This window comes from Equus asinus, chromosome 12 (assembly GCF_041296235.1).
Source record: "Equus asinus isolate D_3611 breed Donkey chromosome 12, EquAss-T2T_v2, whole genome shotgun sequence".
NCBI classification, from domain to species: domain Eukaryota; kingdom Metazoa; phylum Chordata; class Mammalia; order Perissodactyla; family Equidae; genus Equus; species Equus asinus.
In genome coordinates this window covers 13,193,167-13,209,006 of record NC_091801.1, presented here as the reverse complement: position 1 = coordinate 13,209,006, position 15,840 = coordinate 13,193,167, and the positions used below count along the sequence as shown (strand labels likewise).

The 15,840-nt window shown below is 39.2% G+C and overlaps 1 protein-coding gene across 5 annotated transcripts in view; it reads right to left on the bottom strand.

Annotated features, from left to right (window-relative positions):
• Positions 1-15,840, bottom strand: part of C12H8orf89 (chromosome 12 C8orf89 homolog) — a 46,152-nt gene that overhangs the window by 19,505 nt on the left and 10,807 nt on the right. For 4 of the 5 annotated variants that reach the window (XM_070481078.1, XM_070481074.1, XM_070481076.1 and 1 more), the window contains 2 exons: positions 4,186-4,355; positions 1,322-1,475 (listed from right to left, as the gene is read on the bottom strand). In XM_070481078.1, coding sequence (XP_070337179.1) covers positions 1,322-1,475; positions 4,186-4,312 — 281 coding nt within the window. In that variant the 5' untranslated portion in view covers positions 4,313-4,355. The remainder of the gene's footprint in view (positions 1-1,321; positions 1,476-4,185; positions 4,356-15,840) is intronic. The other variant, XM_070481075.1, reaches the window with a different exon arrangement.

Here is a 15,840-nt window from a genome sequence, read left to right as displayed (position 1 = left end):
CTATTGTCCATTGTGCTGTTAGTTACAAAACTGAAAAAGTCAAAGCAACTTAAAAGTCTAGTAATAGCGACTTTTAAATAAACTGTGTTATTAAACATAGTTAAATAAACTATGGATCCATCATTGAAATATTAAGTGGACAGTAAAGACTGTGTAAAGATTATGTAATGATATGAAAAAATGTACATATGTAATTTTAAGTAAAAACGGCAGAATAAAAAATTGTAAGTACACTAAAATCACAGCTAAAATAAAAGTCCATGAAAACGAAGAAGAATAGAAGAGAACACCCAACAGTGAAAATGGATATGTTAGGATGGGTAATTATCAAAGAATTGTTTTTCTTTTTTCCCCCAAATTTTCTGCAAAGTTCTTATTTATTTTCATAATTTGATAAACTATCCACAACTTTGCATTTTTAGTATGTTTGAGTTCTCTACTTCTATTACCAGCATTTATTTCAAGAGTAATTAACAAGAACAATAATACTAGTGGAAAACTCGAGAAAGACATTCTGAAATTTGTGTGCTATGTATAATTGGATGACTAAAGCTCTTTATGGCAGGAGATAATATAAAAACATAAATTCTCTCCTAAAGAGAGTTGTAACTCAGACTGCTATAAATGCTTCCTTTTTTTTTTTAGGCTGGGAAAGAGAACAAGTACTAGACAGTCAACAAATACCTGAAGAATAAATAAATAAACCAAAGCAGAAACTCAATAGAATCGGAGACTGTCTTACTAACTGATTTGTAGATCTCTTTAGAAAAAGGGGTTTTCTTTTAGTGGTATATCAATCAGTCTGATTTATAGCAGCAAAGGTATTTATAATAATCTTAAATGCTAGTGTTCAAAGTCAGTGGGCTTGTCTGGCTGACAAACTCATTCCTTATAGACGGTGCGGGGTCTTCATTAGGCTGACATTTCATTCAGAATCTCCTCTCACACTACTTCCATCGAGCTAGAAATGAAACACGGGTTCTATACTCAGAGTAACAAAACCCATTAATATAGCAGAGAGTTCATTTACTTTTATTTCTAAAAATTCCAACATTCTCATGGGTCATCTACACTAGGGTAAGAAAGATTTTTAAAAGGAAGTCCTTAAATCCTTTTCTGGCAATGTCACTTGAAAACTGAGAAAAGTACCTACTTGTGAAACTGAATATAACACTAACTTAGATTAAAAAAGTTAAATGCTTTATGGAAAAAAATCCATAGGCAATACAGAATTAGATTCACTAGTGAGAAAAACTCTACATTCGGCAATATTACTACAAATAAATATTCAATGGAAGAGAATTGGACAGAAACGATCTACCTGACTGGGGGCTTCTCAGGATCGGCACACAGCAGTCTTTTATGAACCTCTAGTGGAGTTGAACTTACACTTTTTTGGCAACTTTGCAATCCTGGTAAATATGGCATTTTGACACAATCTTTGAACTCTTCTAGACCAAATGCTGTGGTGTATTCTAATTAAAAATAATATCATAATCATCTGCATTATTTCTTGATTACATATATATAACTTCTTTTACTATGTACTAAAATGCATAATAAAATATACTAAATCTGTCATTAAGTAAAGAAAATTAGGCTACTGTAATTTGTCTAGCATCTTTCCCAAGAGAATACCTTTCAATTCCTAGTGCAGAGACTGTAGGGGAGAGTTGATTAAAGGGCCGATTAAAAACAAACAACCCAATCAAAAAATGGGCAGAGGATATGAGCAGACATTTTTCCAAAGAAGATATACAGACGGCCAACAGGCATAGGAAACGATGTTCAACATCAGTAATCATTAGGGAAATGCAAATCACAACTACAATGAGATATCACCTTACATCAGTCAGAAGGCTATAATTATCAAGGCAAAAAACAACAAGTGTTGGAGAGGACGTGGAGAAAAGGGAAGCCTCATCCACTGCTGGTGGGAATGCAAACAGGTGCAGCCACTATGGAAAACAGTATGGAGATTTCTCAAAAAATTAAAAATAGAAATACCATACACCCCAGCTATCCCACTACTGGGTGTTTATCCAAAGAACTTGAAATCAATGATCCAAAGAGATTTATCCACTCCTATATTCACTGCAGCATTATTCACAATAGCCAAGATGTGGAAGCAACCCAAATACCCTTCTACAGATGAATGGATAAAGAATATGTGGTATAAATATACAATGGATACTACTCGGCCATAAAAAACAACAAAATTGTCCCATTTGCAACAATATGGATAGACCTCAAGGGTATGATGTTAAGCAAAATAAGTTAGACAGAGAAAGATAAATACTGCATGATTTCACTCATATGTGGAAGATAACAAATACATGGATAAAGAGAACAGATTAGTGGTTACCAGAGGGGAAGGGGGTTGGGAAGTGGGTGGAAGGAGTAAAGGGGTACATATGTATGGTGATGGATAAAAATTAGATTACTGGAGATAAGCATGACGAAGTGTATTCAGAAATTGATAAATAATAATGTACACCCAAAATTAAACAATATTATAAACCATTATGGTCTCAATAAAATTACTTTAAAAAATAATTTTTTAAAAAAAGAATTAGAATAAAGTGGGGCCAGCCCTATGGGTGAGTGGTTAAAGTTCCATGCGCTCCATTTCAGCAGCCCTGGGTTTATGGTCCAGATCCTGGGTGCAGACATATTCCACTTATCAGCCATGGTGTGCAGGCATCCCACATAAAATAGAGAAAGACTGGCACAGATGTTAGCTCAGGGCTAATCTTCCGCAAGCAAAAAAAGAGGAAGATTGGCAACTGATGTTAGCTCAGGGCAAATCTTCCTCACCAAAAAAAAAAGGGAATTAGAATAAGGAAAAAGGACAGTGCCACAGATCTCCCACAGTTGTCATTGTCCTCTGCCTTTATTATTTTATATAATTAGAATTTTCAGAATATTAAATACATTCACACTGACATAGAATTTAAAAGCACTTTCAAGAGCTCTGCATTATCTGCTACTTTAAATCTTTCTACCTTCCTGTTTTATGTAAATAATCAAGAGGTATAAATACATGATCATCTGAGCTGGCAATGAGAGATAAAAGAATTCTATTTCAGGCATTGATTTTCATTTTCTCTTTGCAAAATTCCACACCAAATCTATAAACAGCAATACTGAAGCATCAAGATTGCTTCTTCTATTGACCTCACACATCATTGGACAAAGAGATTCTCAAATTATTTTAAAAACTTCAAAACGAAGACAGCAAATGGAAAAAGCAAATTAAGAGATTAAAGAGTTGGGTAATCTTTAAACTAAACGTAGAGAATTGTTTTTTAAGCTTTCTCTACTAAGCAAGTCTAGCACAGCAATAAAAATAGTATTTAATGGGACTGGAGTTATATTAAATGTTCAAAATTCTATTTTGTAACCTTCAATTTCTCCTCTTTTGGAAAAAAATAGTTTCTCTTGATCAAAAAAACATATAGATTCTCTTTTCAACAATTAGATTTGGGGGTGGGAGGGCAGATAAACTGGTGTCCTCTGAGCACCTTTATGGGGAATCTAGTGAAAAAGTTGAAGAAGACATAGCAGCACATTCAAAACCGGGAGTAACAATATGGTTGGGGAGTTTGAATTTTGCTATTTTCAAGAATTATATCTCCATTAATAAAGCTGAAGGCAGAATTCAGGATCAACAAGAAATAAATTCTAATTTGAACTTAGGGGGAAAAAGCTATTAATGCATTCCCATACACGTCAAAAGTTCTCAAATTAGTCTCTGTTGACCAACTATAGGAGAGAAGATACTTTCCACATAACTCACTCAAAAAATAAAGTTTTGATTAGAATTATTAATACAATAAAGGTGCTGTTAAAGATTTGGGTTTCTTAATACATAAAAACCAACTTCAGGTATTTAAAAACAGACACAACTTATGAAAAGCAGTAGGATCCAACAGCGAGAGCACTCAACTGATATCAAGAGAAATAGTTCTTTAAAATTTGTTTCTGTCATGACTTACAGAATTACATTAAGTAAATTAATTTTAACTTGCTTCTATTTTTCTTTTCCACAAGCTTAAGACATTATTTGGACATAAATGTTACAGAAATTATAAAATGTCTCTTGATTGCTTACTAAAATACATGTACACTCAAGGCACTATGGCTATGTCTTCTTAAATAAAATAAGAGTGGAAATGAAGTCACCTTTCCTCATCTTCTGTGTCTCTAAAACCGCTTTCCTCCAGCCACTCTCAAAAAGAAAACAACCGTCAAGAGAATTTCTGGTGACGTTAGAAGTCTCAAATTTGATTTCAGGAGATAGCACTGGCATTTTTTCTTCTTCTTTCAACAATGTTGACGCAAGTGAGATGCTGCTGCAGATTCAGGACACAAAATACACACACGCAAAAAAGGAATTTCAGAGATCAATATTTTTTCTAATTTGTTCTCCATCATACAGATTAAATGACTTAAATGAAAAGTTTACCTGTAACATGTAAATACATATTGTTGGGATTTTAAAGCAAGAAGCCTTTAAAAATATAGCTTAAAATACAGGAAGAATTTTTTCTTTTGAATATTTTAATATTTTAATGAATTCTTTCAAATTCTAGGTTACAGATATTTGGCAATATAAAAAAATTTAAAGTCCAAGAGCAAGTTATTATGTACAAGACAACAGGATGCTTAGGATTCTCTCAAATATATTACACCATGGCCAAGTGGGATTTATCTCTGGGATGCAAGGATGGTTAAACACACAAAAATTACGGTAGTCCTTCCTTATCTGCGGTTTCACTTTCTGCGGTTTCAGTCAACTGTGGTCCAACATCGTTTAAGTGGAAAATCCCAGAACTAAACAATTCCTAAGTTTTAAATTGAACGCAGTTCTGAGTAGCGTGATGATATCTCAAACCATCCTGCTCCATCCCACCCAGGGAGTGAATCATCTCTTTGTCCAGTGCATCCACACTGCATATGCTACCCTACCGTTGGTCACTTAGTAGCCCTCTAGGTTATCAGATCAACTGTCATGGGATCGCAGTGCTTGTGTTGAAGTAACCCTTATTATACGTAATAATGGCCCGTAGCACAAGAGTGATGCTGGCAATTTGGATACGCCAAAGAGAAGCCCCATAAAGTGCTTCCTCTAAGTGAAAAGCTGAAAGTTCTCAACTTAATAAGCAAAGAAAAAATCGTATGCTGAAGTTGCTGAGATCCACAGTAACTTTTATTACAGTATATTGCTATAATTGTTCTATTTTATTATTAGTCATTGTTGTTAATCTCTTACTGTGCCTAATTTATAAATTAAACTTTATCATAGATATGTAGGTATTGGAAAAAATATAATATATCTAGAGTTTGGTACCATCCACGGTTTCAGGCATCTGCTGGGGACCTTGGAACATATATCCCCTTTGGATAGGGGGACTACTGTAATTAATGTGATATTCCACATTAACAGAATGAAGGATTAAAAAATCACATGATCATCTCAATAGATGCAGAAAAAAGCATTTGATAAAATTCAACACCCTTTCATGATAAAAACTTTCAACAAACTAGGAATAGAGAGAAATTAGCTCAACATAATAAAGGCTACTTATGAAAAGCCCACAGCTAACATCATATTCAATGGTGCAAAACTGAAATCTTTTCCTCTAAGATCAGGAACAAAATCTAAGAACAAGATACAAAAATCAGCAAACATGGGGCTGGCCCCATGGCCGAGTGGTTAAGTTCGCATGCTCTGCTTCGGCGGCCCAGGGTTTTGCCATTTTGGATCCTGGGCGTGGACAAGGCACTGCTCATCAGGCCAGAAATAAATCCACACATATACGGTCAACTGATCTTTGACAAGGGTGTCAAAAACACATAATAGGGAAAGGACAGTCTCTTCAACAAATGGTGCTGGGAAAACTGGATATCCACAAGCAAAAGAACGAAACTGAATGCTTGTCTTTCACCATACACAAAAATCAACTCAAAGTGGGTTAAAGACTTAAACCTAAGACCTGAAACTATACAACTCCTAGAAGAAAACATACAGGAAATGCTTCATGACATTGGTCTTGGCAATGATTTTGATATGACACAAAAAACACAGGAAACAAAAGCAAAAATAGACAAATGGGACTACATCAAAAAGCTTCTGCACAGTAAAGGAAGCAATCAACAGAGTGAAAAAGAAAATGACAGAACAAATCATATATCTGATAAGGGGTTAACATCCAAAATATATAAGGAACTCCTACAACTCTGTAGCCAAAAAAAACACAACAAACTAACAGCCCTATTTAAAAATGGGTTAAGGACTTGAATGGACATTTCTCCAAAGAAGACATACGAATGGCCAACAGTTATATGAAAAGATGCTCAATGTCACTAACCATCAGGGAAATGTAAATCAAAACCACAATGAGATATCACCTCACACCTGTTAGGATGGCTATTACAAATTTTGTGTGTGTGTGTGTGTGTGTGTGAGGAAGATTGGCCCTGAGCTAACATCTGTTACCAATCTTCCTCTTTTTGCTTGAGGAGGATTGTTGCCAAGCTAACATCTTCCTCTATTTTGTATGTAGGACACCGCCACAGCATGGCTTGATGAGTGGAGTGTAGGTCCATGGCCAGGATCTGAACCTGTGAACCTCGGGCCGCTGAATCAGAGCGCACAAACTTAATGACTACACCACTGAGCCGGCCCCATAATTTTTTTTTAAAAGACAAGTGTAGCTTAGGACATAGAGAAGTTGGAACCTTTGTACACCACTTGTGGAAATGCAAAATGGTGCAGCCACTATGGAAAACAAGGAGGTTCCTTAAAAAATTAAAAATAGAACTACCATATGATCCAGCAATCCCATCTCTGAGTATTTATCTAAAAGAACTGAAGTCAGGATCTTGAAGAGTTACTAGCCCTCCTATGTTCATTGCAACACTATTCACAATGGCCAAGATGTGGAAACAACCTAAATGTCCACCAACAGATGAATGGATAAAGAAAATGTGGTATAGATATACAATGAGATATCATTCAGCCATAAAAAACGAGGGAAAACCTGAAATATGCAACAACATGGATGAATCTTGAGGACATTCTGCTAAGTGAAATAAGCCAGTCACAGAAGGACAAATACTGCATGATTCCACGTATATGATGAATCTAAAATAGTCAAACTCATAGAAGCATAGGATGGTGGTTGCTAGGGGCTGTGGGGAGGAGGAAATGGGGAGTTGCTTATCAGTGGGTATAAAGTTTCAGCTATGCAAGATGAATAAGCTCTAGAGATCTGCTGTACAACATTGTGCCTACAGGCAACGAGGGACCTATGATAACAAGTGTATAACTGTATTGTGCACTTAAAAAATCTGTTAAGAGGGTAAATCTCATGTCAAGTGTTCTTATCACAATAAAATAAAAAATTTTAAATTATTACTATTAGGAAATGCAATTGTGCCTGGAAAAAAGATAATTTCTATACCCCATGGAAAATAAACACATCCTCAAGAGAGCCATTAGTTTTCTTCAAAACATGGACACAGAAGAATAACTCATCATGTATCTGGCTTATTCACTCTATATTCAATTCAATCACAGGTAGTAAGCGTCATTACTGAACTCTGAAGAGAGCACAGCCACGAGCGAGATTCTGCCCCCGCTCTCAGGAGCATGGCGACCACCGCTACAGTGACTATGAATTGAATGCTTATTAGTCCATGCTCCTTGCTGGACGTTTTATATTCATTTCCTCCAATCTTCACAACAAAAGGATTAGAGGTATCCAGATTCAGTTGTTCTCATTCATTCATACAAACTAATATTTACTGAGGGTTGATTCTACGCCAAGAACTGCATGAGACACTGGGGAAACATGATAAACCAACAGTCCTTGCCCGTGAGGAGCTTAGAGTCCAGTAAAGGAAACCCGGACAAGGAAACGGATCAGACAGTGCAGTAAGCGCTGTAAAGGGAAAGCCATGCGTACAAGGTGTGAGGAGCCCCACAGGAGGGAGGTCCCACCTGGTCTAGGGAGCCAAGGAAGCCATTTGGGAGGAAGCTAACGAAGTGCAGGTGAAGAGCATTCGGAGGTGAGCAGGGACAGCAGAGACAAGGGGAGAGTCGCCACCTCAGCACCATGCCCAGCGTCCACCGGGGGGTCTCCAGAAGGACCCGCAAGTCCTCGGCCCTGAGCCCCCTTCCTCCCCTGCAGAGGGCTCAGAGGCCCGGCTGCTTCCCAGCATTCTCGATGGTACCGCCACCCTCTCTGTTCTGGGGGTTGACCCTCCTTCCAAGCAACAGAGAGAAGAGCGGCACATTCCTGCTGTGATGCTTTCGAACTCTTCATTTCACAGGGTTTATTGCTGAAGAGTTGAGAAAACAAGACAACCAGAAGGGCAACAGCAATAATGAACTGACAACAAATCTAAACTAAAATATGGATTAAACTGCAATTTCCAAAGTCTTCAAAGACTCTTAGAATCACAACCCAGACTCCATTTCTCTTCTATTTGTGAAGGTGAAGATGACCAGACACCTTCCTCTCAGCTGCAAGGCAGACCCTGCCCTCCTTCGAAGCCTGTCTTCCAGGACAGAAGCAGCAACCCTGGACTAACAATAATGCCCCTCGGAGCATTTTATCAAACCAGGGCAAGGGAAAACTTCCTTAAAATGGAATTTTGGGGGAAAAGTTCACACAATGAGTACAGGAGGGTTCATTATCCTATTACTGCTACACTTTTGTGTATGTTTGAAATTTTCCATAATAAAAACTTAGAGGGGGGAAAAAAGCCCACAGCTGCAAGAATGTACGACTTAAGGAATGTGCTGAAATAATAAAAAACCAAATGTTTTTGATCTGATGTTTCCTGAAAACACGGTCACTACCTAATTCTAGTGGAAAGAGAAAAATTAAGGATACTTTACAGGACTGGAAAAAGGACTGTTAAAAAAAAACCACATGTAGAAAGAGATGATAAAAAGAACAAAGTACATACGTTCTAGGGCAGGTCATAAAGAGCTCACTCAAAACAAAGGCTTTCTCAAATTAATGGGAAAGAGACTCGGGACTGAGATAAACTAATTGTTTAAAACTAATGGCTGTAAAATAATGACTATATTTTCAAGGCATCCCCAAATATGAGTGTAAACAGGGTATTAAAAATATTGCAAATATTTTCAAATTAAGATTATCTTTTATCACCTAGTGTAGAACTAGAAGGAAATGTTAATTAAATGTTTGTTCATTGTTGTGTCAATGCTGATGACTGGATTCCAACTCCTGGCGCCCTGTGGACAGCAGAACTAACCTGCCTGGTCTTTTCGCCATCCTCTCCCCTGCTGGCGCTGTATCAGACAATGCTCTGCTGCTATGCACGGGGTTTCCATGGCCAATTTTTTTGGAAGTGGGTGGCCAGGTCTTTCTTCCTAGTCTGTCTAGTCTGGAAGCTCCACTGAAACCTGTCCACCATGGGTGACCCTGCTGGTGTTTGAAATACTGGTGGCATAGCTTTTGGCATCACAGCAATACACAGCTCCCACAGTATGACAACGGACAGACGGTGGTGTGGTTCCCTGACAGGAAACAAACTTGGGCCACAGTGGTGAGAGCGCCAAATCCTAACCACTAGACCACCAGTGCTGGCAAATGTTTGTCCACTATTAATTATTTATCCATCCATTTATTCATTTAACAGAAATGTACTGAATGCCAAACATATGTCAGGCACTGAGGATGGAACAGTGAACCAAACCAGATGGGGTCCTGGTTCTGAAGCTTAGCTGGGGGAGTCAGTCATTGACTAAGCAAATAAATGAAGAAGGTTTATTTCAGATAAAAGACAATGAAAGTCAAGTCAAGTCTCATTACTTCTGAAAGTCATGTTCTAAAATAACTGAGTTATCAAATGTTAAACTATTGCTTCTAGGGGAAACAAGAGATTAGATTCCTTCGAGCCTCTAGTCACATTTCCATCAACTGTTTTAGGTGTGTTTCTGTTTAAAAACACCTTATTTATGTAGTTGACTCACTAGCATTGAGCTCAGCCAGCAGCAGGATAACTAATGCCTGAAGGAAGTTCGTCTAACACACACATTTTCTCCATAACACTCAGCACAGTCTTCTTGCACATAGGAACAGGACAGTACTTCAGCCCTACACTTGTGGGCTATTTTAAACAGCAAAATCACCAACAAAAAGCACAAAGAAGAGGGGCCAGCCCCGTGGTGTAGCAGTTAAGTTCAGCACACTCTGCTTCAGTGACCTGGGTTTGTGGGTTTGGATCTTGGGTGAGGACCTCCACCACTCGTTAGCCATGCTGTGGTGGCAACCCACATAGAAAATAGAGGAGAGTGGCACAGATGTTAGCTCAGAGCTAATCTTCCTCAAGCAAACGAAAAACAAAAAGAGGAAGATTGGCAACATATGTTAGTTAAGGGCCAATCATCCTCAGCAAAAAAAAAAAAAAAAAAAAAGGCACAAACATGTGAAAGTGTGACACTAAATAGACAGGGAAAAGAACACTTGCTTACAGTATGAGGGCCAAAACAAGAATGCAGAATATCACCTAGTTTGCCCTCAGCTGGGAACTATGTGTCAGGAGACTGAAACTTTTCACCGCTCTGCACATGTCTGCAAGGGACCACGAATGCACCACAAGTACTGATTTCAGACTCACAAATAAATCTTTTCTTTTTTAATATCTTAAAGTTTGATAACTTTTTAATTCTTTTTTTTTTTTTAAAGATTTTATTTTTCCTTTTTCTCCCTAAACCCCGCCAGTACATAGTTGTATATTTTAGTTGTGGGTCCTTCTAGTTGTCAGACTCACAAACAGATCTTAATGAGTAGGTGAATTAGCAGATATAGAATCTATGAATAATGAGGACTGACTGTAATTCATCAGGGCAACACGCCAAGGGGCAGAAAGGATTTCAGCTTGGGTGGCTGAAGAAGGCCTCACAGAGGAGGTGATCTTGAGCTGAGATCTGAACGGGCCAGATTAGCCAGAGATATGTAGGGACGATGTGAGGAGGGAGAGCTTTCTTCGCAAAGGGAATCGTGAGTACAAAGGCCCCAAAGCCAGAAAGCGGCCGGCATGTTCTAAGGCAGAAAAAGATGCATGTGTCAGTACCCGTGCTGTCCAGCAGAGCAGCCACTGGCCACATGTGGCCACTGAGCACATGAAAGGTGGCTAGACAGAATCGAGATGTGCTCTGAGCACAAAATACACACTCAATTTCAAAGACTTCGTGTGGTAAAAAAGATTGTGAAATGTCCCATTAATAACTTTTATATTGATTTGATGTTGAAATGATAACATTTCAGATATGTTGAATTAAACAAACATTATTTAAATTAATTTCACCTGTCTATTTTTACCTTTTTAATGTGGCTTCTAGAAAATTTAAAATTACATATGTGGCTTGCAACAGGGAGGGGGTGCAAGATAAGGTTAGAAAGATAGCAGGTGTCAGGGGCCGGCCCCGTGGCTGAGTGGTTAAGTTCGCACTTTCCGCTTCGGCGGCCCCGGGTTTCACCGGTTCGGATCCTGGGCATGGATGTGGCACCCCTCATCAGGCCATGCTGAGGTGGTATCCCACATGCGACAACTAGAAGGACCCACAACTAAAATATACAACTATGTACTGGGAGGATTTGGGGAGAAAAAGCAGAAAGAAAAAAAAGATAGCAGGTATCAGCTATTTTATGGCTTTATAAACCACGATAAAGAGTCTGGATTTGGGGCTAGGTGCACTGAAAATCCATCAGAAGGTTTTGAGCAGGAAAGAAACTTATTGGAGTTGAGTTGAAGGTAAATCTCATGTAAAAAGGTGCATACACTGTGGAAGCACAAAGGGAGTGGTTAATTCTCAGGAAAGGCTTCAAGGAGATGAGTCTTAAGCTATGTCCAGGTCAGGGGGGTGGCTCAGGCCACTCTGCAGAGTGCTTTCTGGGCAATGACATGGAGGCATCAGACAGACTGCTCTGTGAAGGGAGGCAAGCATTTAAGGCTGGCTAGAGTAAAGAACTCTTCCATGACCGTCTTCAAAGAATCCTAAGCCGTATCTTCAGGCCTCTCTTCTGAGCAACAGGCATATACAATTAACTGAATAGTAGACGTCTTTACCTGCATATCTCATGTTTCCCCATCTGTCTCCTTCAGTATTCCCTAACACAGTACCTGACATCGCCATCCTCCAGTTGCACAAGGTAGAAACCTGGTGACCAACAATGACTACCTCTCTTTCCTCCTAAATCTAGTCATTCAACCAGACCTGTTGGTCTTACTGCCTGAGCATCTCTCAATCTGTCCACTTCTCTGCATCTCTGCCCGAGTCCAAGCCACCGCCATCTCCTGCCTGGACTGCAGCATTAGGTTCTAACCGCTCTCCTTATAGCCACTCAAAGTCCCCAGGCTACAGCTTGAATTTCAAAATCCTAACAAAGCTCCCTGAACATTTTTTTTAGTGCTTCTTACCTCTTCTCATATCTCCAGTCACCTGGAGAGAAGAAAGATTCCCAGATATGCACTCCGGGACCTCAGATGTTCTTACTTAGGTGATAATTTAGACACCGTCAACTATGCTAAAAAATTTACGCGTAACATTTTAATCTGATGTCATTCTCAGCCGTCACCTCAGGCAGTTTACAGAGGTGAATTTATGGAACATATATATTATATATGGTTCTAGTGAATTCTGATAATATCTAATTGTAAGATGTTCACACACGACAAAACATACTCACATAGGAAATGTCTCCAGCACCCCTGACCCAGTGCAGGGGAAGTTGCCGGAGTGCTCCCTGCTATCTACCTCACCCCTTCTAATGAATCCATTCTCCACACTGTAGTCCTAGTCATCTTTCAACAAAGCCGATCTCATCACATCCCTCAGCTGCTCAAACCCCTCAAGTACTTTCCATTGCTCTTGGGTTAAAGACCCAAATCCTCAACATGGAAACAAGACATGGACCGCTTTGGCTTCTGCCCCCTCTCCACCTCTCACTCTCGTCTCCCTGTTGCTTCACGCCGGCCACCTCAGCCTTAATTTCAGCCAGGAATTGGAGGCACGGCAAGCTCTTTTCTATCTCAGGGTCCTTGGACACATGGAACACCTTCTTTTATCCTTTGCCTAATTAACTCCTCTCATCCTTCAGATATCAACTCAAATGACATTTCTGCAGGGAATCCTTTCCTAATCCCCAAGAACGAGTCAGGGCTTTCTGTTATATGATAACAGCATCCTGTGATTTCTTCATAGCATTTATCATGGTTTATAATCATGTCTTATATGTGATTATTTAATATCTGTCTCTGACATTGGTCTCCGGATAAAACTCAAAACTCTATTTTGCAACTCTTTAGTTCTGCATACAGAACCTCCAGGAACACTCCCCAACCTACCTTGTCACTAGACAGTTCTCCGTCCCCCATACTCTAATTCAGGGGTCAGCAAACTACAGTCCTCGGGTCACATGCAGCCCGACACCTGTTTAGTGAATAAATTTGCAGTGGAACACAGAAACAAATGCCCATTTGTTTACATATTTCCCACAGCTTCCTTTGGCCTACGAGAGCAGAGCCGAGTAGCTGCAACAGAGATGCTATGGATCCCAAAGCCTAAAATGTTTACTGTATTTTATAAAGTTTGCCAGCCCCTGCTCTAATGCATTCAGCATGCATCTATTGAGTACTTACTAGGTGTTATGCTAGGTGCAATTTCTTAAATTTAAAATATATATGTGATAGGAATTCTATTTTCTTTCCCAATGCATCATATATTGAGGCTCACGCCCCCCAGCTGTAAATAACTGGAGCTGTGGAAGGATTAGATGTAAGATTTTAAAATACTGCTTTAACTTTAGCAATACTGAAAGACAGGTGGGAACATGGAGGCCACTGAGGAAACTCTTGTAGTTGTTTGAGTGAATGGTAACGAGGGCCCAAACCAAGGCAAAAGCAGATGAGAGACAAGCTGGGGAGAGGTTAATGAGGTAGCACCTAGAGGCCTGGGAACTGCAGCTGGCTGGTGCGATTGGCAGTGTAAGAAAGAGGGGATGCAGAACCAGTTTGAGTGAGGAGAGAAATTCAGCTGAGGATAAAATGAGTTCAAAGTGCCTGTGTGACATTCACGGGGGGATGTCCAGAGGTGGCTGTGGGTTTAGCCAAGAGATAGAGACTTGGCAGTCAGGAGCATGGAGAAGGCTGTCCAGGGTGGGTGGGGTGCATAAGTGAAAAACCGGGAAGAATAACAAGCCCAAAGGCACCAATATTTGAGGAACAGGCAGAGAACAGGTTGACCACAAAGAAGACTGAAAAGGAACGGTGAGAGATAGAAGAACCAAGAGAGCGGTTCCAATAAAAACCAAAGTTTAAAGAAAAAGGAAGTGGTGAATAATTTCCTTAGAGAGCAGCGTAATGTCAAAAGAGCTGTATTTAAACGTGAGAGGCTCTTGAGCATGAGAATAGTCTTTTGAGGATGAAGACAATTAAAAGGGAGAGACTGAAAACACAAAAGAGGAAAACAATGGATTAAGCATTTTCCTGGGGGAGATGGGAGAATGAGAATCAAGAACATCTGCTTTTGAAAATCAAAGATAAAAAAGTTTCTATTAAACAACAGCAGACAGAATAAGGAAACAGCACAAAAAACACAGTAACTATATATGAGTTTGCTAACGCTACCATAACAAAGTGCCACACCTTGGGCGGGCTGAACAACAGAAATTTATTGTCTCACGGGTCTGGAGGCTGGCAGTTCACGATCAAGGTGTCAGCAGGGTGGGTTCCTTCTCAGGGCTGTGAGTGAAGGGTCTGTTCCAGGCCTTTCTCCCTGGCTTGCAGATGACTGACTTCTCCCTATATCTTCACATTGTCTTCCCTCTGTGCATATTTCTGTGTCCAAAATTCCCCTACTTATCAGAACACTGGACATATCAGATTAGGGCCCACAGTAATGACCTCATCTAACTTGATGACCTCTGTAAAGATTCTATCCCCAAAGAAGGTCACATTCCAAGGCTGGGGTTAGCACTTCAACGTACGAATCTGAGCGGGACACAATTCAACACATAACAATATATCGTACATAGCCAACATAAAATACGTGTTGGAGACAATGAAAAGAAAACAATACCACTTAAACAAGCTGACATGAAAATTCCAAACCAATCTCTAATATACAAAAAAGGATAATATAGCTAAAATTGAAGCCTTCACAATTCCATATTATAATAATAACTACTTATATTCAGAGTAATATTTGAGGGAAAGATCCTGAAAACTCTTCTGTATCAAAGACAACATTAAGTTCAGTAAGATTTTAGTATCAAGTGCATTTACCATATACTAATCCTTTAAAAATTGGAAATCCATGGTAGCTCCTAGTATTATTTTGGTTTCAAATGACAGAAAACCCAAAATAAGTAGGTTAAACAGTAAGATTTTCCCTCGAATAAAAGCCTGGACACACACCGCAGGGCTGGTGCCAAGGAATCAGCACCCAGGCTGCTTCTACTTTGTTGCTCCACCACCCTGAACATACAGTGTCCACTTCAGAGTTCAAGATGACCGAGTAAATGAACATTTACATTGGTGCTGATGGCAACAAGGATTTTCAGTATGAAAGGAAAAGATACAGAATTCACATCAATAAGATTAATTAAAAACCCCAAAGTCCTAAATATGAATGAGAACTATAAGACTTTTATCTAAAAAAAAAATTTCCTAGCTCTATCCACTGAACCTAATAACTAGATTGTGGTCCTATTCCTGACTTAAAAACAAAAACCAAAAACAACTAGGACCCCTTGAAGAAATAGTTGATTCCAGGTCTGCGGCAGGAAATACACA